The sequence below is a fragment of the Nicotiana attenuata genome, unplaced genomic scaffold (assembly GCF_001879085.1).
Source record: "Nicotiana attenuata strain UT unplaced genomic scaffold, NIATTr2, whole genome shotgun sequence".
NCBI classification, from domain to species: Eukaryota; Viridiplantae; Streptophyta; class Magnoliopsida; order Solanales; family Solanaceae; genus Nicotiana; species Nicotiana attenuata.
The window spans coordinates 161,580-169,345 of record NW_017670694.1 but is presented as its reverse complement, the minus strand read 5'-3'; the positions used below and the strand labels follow the sequence as shown (position 1 = coordinate 169,345).

Genomic DNA, 7,766 nt, shown 5'->3' with positions numbered 1-7,766 from the left:
TCCACTCGCGTTCACCCGCAATTTTTTTGAACTCTTACGCATTAAACTATAAAAGAGATGATAAGATGATCTAAGTACTAATAAACCAACGAAGAATTCAAACATTTGATAATTGAATTGAAAGGACAGAACAAATTTTAATTCCTTTAACAAAAATTTCTAGTATTAATACCAGAAAAAAGCATGCACTTCCATATGTACATGAAAATTTTTTTGTGAAACCAGAAACTCCAGCAAACTCCATGTTTAAGTTTCTTTTATTTTATTTGAAAACTAGAAGTCTAAAAAGGAAGAGGAAGGAAGAATATATACCAAGACAGAGGAAATTGTTTACTTTTCATTGCTTGATTTGGGTATAACAAGAAAAAGAAATGGGATATTTAGAAACTGAAATAATACTTAAAAGATTGGATTAAAAAGTTTCAATAAAACTAAATCGATTGAGTTCTTTATAATGTAGGACAAAACAACAAAATAAATGGGTTTAGGACAAGTTTGCTATGTTCCGAAGCAGTATGTAGTCAATTCATGACTTCAACCCGCAACCGCCCCGCAACCGCTTAATTTTAAATAACAATGCTTCTAACCCGCCCCGCACCCACAAAACTCAAACCCGCACCGCACCCGCATACATCTATACCCGCCCCGCACCATTGCAATCCCTAAGTACGGATTAAGATAACAGGATCAATTGCCTTTCGTCCATTCGAAAATAACTAAAGACGACAATATTTAAGGCAAAATGCAGTTTGCAGTTCTTTTCTTCTTTTTGTTTTTAACGTAGCAATCTTTAAGTTTGAAATGCGTAAAATATAAATAAACGAATTGAAAGGATTTTGGAGATTAGCGTGCAATGTAAATATGAACTCTGACAATGTATAAACGTACGGCTTTAAAATCGAAAAGAAGAAAAGATATCTGTTACTGTAGTTTGAACAGCTGAATTAGAATATTTTTATGCACAAATGTCTTGCAAGTAAGTAACATTAGTTTGTTGAAACACTAAACGGCATCCTCAATTCAGAGAATTTTCACAGTTTCAATCAATGGAATATATAGATGGTCCAAAGGCAAATATCGTAAAAGCCCTTTAACTTATTTTAATAATAATACTACTAAAAATGGAAAACAACAATAGTAATTAATAACAATAATGATAGTTGCATTGTACTAATCAAGACGGCGTAGAAGGTACTCAACTTCAACAAGTTTTGTCAAAGGCATTATCCATTCATCATATAAGCGCGAAACTAGTGATGGATCAACCTTGTACTTTACTTCTTTGGTGCTATCGTCAATATTTAGGGTCACTTGTTGCCCAAATGTCATGGCTTTTTTTGCTACTCTCTTCTTTACCATTTCTTCTACTGCTTCAAATGTCAATAGCTTCATTAGAGCATCACTATCCTGCAATAACAAATACTATATTTTATTTCTTATAACAAATATGCTATTGTTCATATATATATATAGTTCAAGAATTTGATCAATAGTACCTCGACTAACTAATTCGAAAGTTCATCATGAACAAGTTTAACTATGGCTAGAATTTTAAATGCGTTTACCATCGTTTTGAATATATTTTCTATATAATTCATAGTACTATAACACTATGCATTATATAGCTATAGATTCGAGGATTGTACCTAGTACCTAGCTATAGCCGCAAGCATTAAAATTCCATGGCTATTTACAATCATGGGCGAAGCACCTTTAGCAAAGGGTGGTCATCACCGAAATATTACACTGTGTATATAAGTAAAATATTGATTTTAGATGTATAAAACCTATATTAAACACCTTTTGTCGGAATTTTTTTTCTACTTCTTTCAAGTTTGAACATCCTTAAAAACATTTCTGGCTTCGCCACTGTTTACAATTGTGTAAAATTTCTTGGTTTAGCTACACAAAACTTCCATATATATCAATTGGTATTAGTCCGTAGCCAAAACTTGTAAAGTCTGTAGCAAACTTTTAGCTATCTTGCTATCCCTTATCACGAGAAAAAAAAAAAATCAAAGTGGCTAAAGTGTTAAGCCACGAAAATTTTCATTTTTGGCTAAAATATATTTCCTTAGTGTATATGCATAATATTGTATCAATTATTAATTGCAACTCTTTGGAGAAATCTGTAATGTGTGTGCAGAAAAAAAAAGTGTTTTGGAAATATGGATAATCTTCGCTTGTGTCTCTTTTTTTTTTTTCTTATTTTTGAGAAACACTATAGAGAACAACTTCTGCAAGAAACAGTCTTTCTAAAAGAATACATTTTACAAAAGCTTTTTCAGAAAAACTTAAATGAGACATTTTCGCAATTATTTATGAAAAAAATATCGACAAACAAAATTAACAACAATCCAAGGTGGAATAAAAGAAGACATGGAAACCGTAAATAGTTGTATGTGAGACATACCTTAGCAAGAATAAGTGGTTTATATTGATCAGTACAATCCCTGAATTTAACCTCAGCAACAAATTTTCCATAATGAATTCTTCTAGAGAGTGCCTTCAAGAAAAAACAAGATATTTTCACTAAAGCTTATAACCATTGTAATTCAAGTCATAACAAAGCTGGATTATTAGGGAGAAATTATATCTAAAGAAAAACAGCACTGGGAAAAATAATCTAAAGTCCATATTAATATTTTTGAGATTACATCTTAAATGAATCAACTATTAAATTGGATACGCAGGAATGAAGTTTACGAGAAGAAAAAGTGACGTAAGACGTAATTTTTTTTAAAAGGTTCAAAATACTGTCGATATTTCTTTCTCTAGGTCAAAAATATTCCAGATTTAAGAAGTAGATTTTTCTTAATTAAATAGCTAGAAATAAACAATATATATATATATATATTATAATTTCGGGTTAGAAATTGGAACGTTCTAAAATCTAGCCATAAGAATAGCAGTTAAGTCTAAAAACTTTTCCCAGCTTGTTAACACAATAGTTCAACTAAAGTTGATATTTGCTTTTTTTTTTTTGGTTACAAATTAAAATATATAAAGAAAGCCATATAATAAAATAAAGAAGAAAAAAAGTGACGAAGGAAGCTGAAGCTTATGCAAATTAAAGGCAGTCTAAGAGTTACAGTGGAAGTGTCAGCTCGTGTTATTTAATTAAAGTAGATTAGGATTTCCTAAGAAATGATAATTTAAACGGAAATGGTCCAAAAATATCCCTAAACTTTACGACTAGGAGCAAATATATCCTCCGTTAATAGTTGGGCCTCTTTATACCCTTGCCGTTACTCAACTGGAGCACAAGCACCCCTAAACTTTACCACTAGGAGCAAATATACCCTCCGTTAATAGTTGGGCTTCTTTATACCCTATTTAAAATTTTAAAATTATCTACAAGTTCGATTATTAAATCTTTCCTTGCCTATGTAGGAATATAATCCTAATTTTTAGTACTTTAAAATCAATTAAAACATTACCTTGAAAACAAATTTTCTTATTTAAATGATATAAGATACCTATAATACCTTTCATATTAATTTTTTAATATTTAATATCTTAAAAACTATTATGTGGATGGACGATAAGATTTATACAACATCATCTCATACTCATAGGGTAGGTCTATCTTTTCTCTTTAATTTCTCTCCCTTGAATTTGTAGGTAATTTTAAAATTTTAATATTAAAAAAATAATTAACTTATAATGATACCCAGTGCGAAGTTGTTTTTTAAAGGATAAAAAGGACGAATGATCTTACACTAAGGGATAAGATCCCCAAACGGACGATCCATCCATATAATAGTTTTTAAGATATTAAATATTAAAAAATTAATATAAATGGTATTATAGGTATCTTATATAATTCAAACGAGACAAAAAAAAAAATTTAACGTAAATTTCTGATTAATTTAAAGTACTAAAAATTAGGATTTCTACATAGGTAAGGAAAGATTTAACAATCGAATTTGTAGGTAATTTTAAAATTTTAAATAGGGTATAAAGAGGCCCAACTATTAACAGAGGGTATATTTGCTCCTAATCGTAAAGTTCAGGGATATTTGTGCTCCAGTTTAGTAACGGCAAAGGTATGAAGAGGCTCAACTATTAGCGAAGAATATATTTACCCCTAGTCGTAAAGTTTAGGGATATTTTTGGATCATTTCTGTAATTTAATAATGAGTTGCTCATGTGTCTCCTAACATGTGCTTTTTAAACCTTCTAACATGTGTTTTAAGTCACATTTTAGTACTATTAATCTCAAAGTTGCTGGCAAAAGACAAAAGTAGAGATATAAAAGTAGGGGCCGTAGCTTTATTGGAGAATGGAGAATGCAGAGAATTTTGTTCTCTATGTTTGCTTCTTTTTTTTTTCAATTTTTTTTTTTTTGAGTTAATGTTCAAGTGGTTGGGTGTTAAACAAATGAAGGTTGGCTTACTATTTCGTGTGTGTGTAATTAAATGTAGGTTCAAGAGAGAACTGATTAAAAAAAAATCAAGAGCGAATTATTTTGTTTTTTAAAATTAATGTATTCCTAAAGAAGTGTTGTAGTTTATTAATTAATCCACTGTTCTAATAATTCTATGTCAAGCTTCCATATATATCTAATTTACATGCTTGTAAATATAGGTAGCTACAGAATTTATTACTCCTATTTTGCATGTACATGCAATTAGTGGTTAAAAAGGTGCATAATATCTTTACTTTAAAATAAAATAAAAAGAAATCAAAACGGTTTCATGTTTAAAACTAAGTTCAAAAATTTCCTTTAAGGGCTGGATATATAAATTTGTTTAGTGGTCTAGAACTGTTGAAAGGAATATAGTTGAATCAATTTTTTTTTGTCCATTCGCGTGATTGCGGTAAATTAAATCACACTAGTTTACTATTGATAGATTGAGGTAAAAAAGCGTACATAAAAGACACATGTCATGTATTTATTGATCTAGGCGAACAAAATGTCAGCCCATTCATTTTCAATGAGCAAATTAAATAATTAGTAGTATTAATGTAAAAGTTGAGTTACCTGCAATAACTGAATATCACAGGAAGCAGTTGTAGCAAAGTTTCCTTCTTCATCAGCCTCAGTACAAAATAGTGGAAGCAACTGCTTTATATAAACATCCAATATCTTCTCATTTACGTTCACAGATTCTGCTGCAGGATGCAAAATCTATATATATATATATATATATAGAACTGAAATTAGTGACAATATATATATGATATACTAGATAATTAATTTAAATCCTGGTCAAAAGGACAATTTATAATTTAAAAATACTACGTTAGTATATATTGATAAATACTTACATGTGTACTTTTGCTAGGTGGTATGATTGAAGCAGGCAAGTTATCTGGGAAGAAAGGATTTTCCTCTGGTGATAGGTATCTACCAACCTGAATAATATAATATATTCACCAACCAAATATATAAAAAAACATACATTTTCGATAATATATAACTTCTGTCGTATCAAGCATACCCTATAATCTTTCTTTCATATAGAATTAAGTAAGCAAGATGTAAATTAAACAAAAAGATTTTAGTTTTCAGAAATCAAATAAAAATGACTTTTTCCACATCGAAAGCAATCCAAGATGGGCAGTTTCCCCCTTTTATTGGAATATTCAGCTTCTATTACTGAAGCTTTTACATGTAATAAAGATATTCTCTAAAGTTTCACTTCAAAAACTAATCCAAAATCTTCAAAATTAACCTTTCAGATTAGTGAATATTATATTTGGAGTCACATGATTACCTTTTCTTCTTTCACAGAATATAATATAGGAGGAAAGTTTAGCGAGAAAAAAAGAGTGATATTCGTTTTAAAATATAAAAAATGGAAAACTTTACTTTAAGGACATAAATATTATTTTGGCATGGACTAAAAGAGAAATAATTAAAGAGCCTAATCCATTTATGGTTAATTAGTAAAGGGCAGCTCGGTGCACTAAGCTCCCGCTATGCGCAGGGTTCGGAGAAGGGCCTCACCACAAGGGTCTATTGTACACAATCTTACCCCACATTCTGCAAGAGGTTATATGTACGGCTCGAACCCGTGACACCTTGGTCACATGACAACAACTTTATGAATAATTTGTACTTATTAAATTAATTTGTGTTGGTTAAGACTTAAGAGCAGGGGCGAAGCTATGTTGGCCCAAGGGTGGTCAACTGAACATCATTCGCCGAAAAATTATACTATGTATAAGGTAAAATATTACTTGTTATTGATTAAAAATAGACTTTGAACATACTTGCATAGCAGCCCACTGATAACTTTGTAATGAAGAGTTCGTGTTAGAAAATTGCAAATAAAGTACCATTGACCGTCATGAAGATCAAAATACGGCTAAATTAACTTCTAGATAAATGAATGCATGGTTTAGACGCACATGACGAGTTTAAATTATTGCGATAAAACTTACGTAATATTTGTGTGGAGAGAGGTAAATCAACGATAACTGAGTTTTTTACCATATAACCACCCAGATTTCTCAGTTATCCAAAAATAAAGAAAAAAAGAACAAATATAGAAGGGAAAGTAGAAAAAAACTTACAGTCAACTCAATAAATATAGCAACTACTAACAAAATAGAGCAAAGTAAATAAAAGATTCCAATAAATTCCGAAGATTAAGGAGACCTACCATAACAGGACAAGATAACGACAACATGACTATTAGGGGTTCGTTTGGTTTTTTCTTTTTTCTTTTTCCCAAAGGGTCGTTTGCTTTTTTCTTTTTCCCCAACGAGTAACAAGATTGGAACTATAATAAAGGAACTATAATAGAAAAATTAAATAATAATACGATTATTTAGTGAATATATTTTTATTAGTAGATTTTGTTATATTAGGACAAAAAATAAATATAGGAAGGTATAATATAAAATATGTTAAACTATATAAACTTTTATTTCCAAAAAAAGTAATCTTCCTGTGATTACTAATTTCAAGATTGTTATCCCTGTGATATAAAAATAATACCCCAAGTATAGCATAAACAATATTCCCAAAATAATAATGTGAACCAAACATGAGATAAATAACCCTATAATTTATCCTGGAATTATAATACCTTATTCCACCAACCAAACGACCCCTTAAAAACTCATGAAACAACTACTAAAATCAGAACAACCATATATGTATGTATGATAGAAGAGAAAAGGATGAAATAATTACCTTAGATTGAAGAGCTTCTGTTTCTTGAAACAAGCAATGGAACAATGACCCTGAAATATTCCAAGAAGAAGAAGAAGGTTGTTTGTACAAGGTGGAATTTAATGGGTATTTGATTCTCTCTATAAGGTTGAAAATGATGGTGTCTTCTTGTCTAATTAAACTATCCCTTATTGAATCAAGACTCAGTTTATTATTATCTGAAGACATTTTTAATAGGCAAATATTCAGAAGGAGAATTCTTGTGGTGGTTTGATAGGCAGGGGACAAGCTGAAGAAAAAAAGGAGAACGAAACAACGTTATCAGTTTTGGTTGGTTAAGTTTGAACTATATATTCACGAGGTTTTTATGTTTTTAGTCCTTATGTTTTTTTATTAATTCAGGTTATGGTCCTATACGTTACATAAAATTTAACTTCTTTTTATATGAATGAATGTTACATAAAATTATATCTAATGTAAGGTATTTAAGTACCTTTAACAATGGTTCAATATAATTACACGAATTGGCAAACTTGCAAATATTAAGATTTTATAACAATTTAGCAAGTAACGTATATAAGTTGTATTTTTTCTCAAGAGGAAAAAAGCAATGTTATCAAATTGTATAGAATATAAT

At 29.9% G+C, this 7,766-nt stretch overlaps 1 protein-coding gene across 1 annotated transcript; it reads right to left on the bottom strand.

Annotated features, from left to right (window-relative positions):
* Window positions 1–944: 944 nt before the first annotated feature.
* Window positions 945–7,458, bottom strand: LOC109242388 (chorismate mutase 2). Its single transcript, XM_019409253.1, has 5 exons — window positions 7,151–7,458; window positions 5,275–5,361; window positions 4,988–5,134; window positions 2,414–2,506; window positions 945–1,407 (listed from the first exon to the last, which is right to left on the bottom strand). The coding sequence occupies exons 1-5, from the start codon at window positions 7,355–7,357 to the stop codon at window positions 1,171–1,173; spliced, it is 771 nt and encodes a 256-aa protein (XP_019264798.1). The 5' UTR covers window positions 7,358–7,458; the 3' UTR covers window positions 945–1,170.
* Between the last annotated feature and the right edge of the window lie 308 nt (window positions 7,459–7,766).

Coding starts and splice junctions, on each gene's coding strand:
- LOC109242388 (XM_019409253.1), bottom strand. CDS start 7,357: ATGTCTTCAGATAATAATAAACTGAGTCTTGATTCAATAAGGGATAGT. Junction 5,135..5,274: donor CACCTAGCAAAAGTACACAT/GTAAGTATTTAT, acceptor ATATATATATAG/ATTTTGCATCCTGCAGCAGA. Junction 1,408..2,413: donor AACCACTTATTCTTGCTAAG/GTATGTCTCACA, acceptor TTGTTATTGCAG/GATAGTGATGCTCTAATGAA.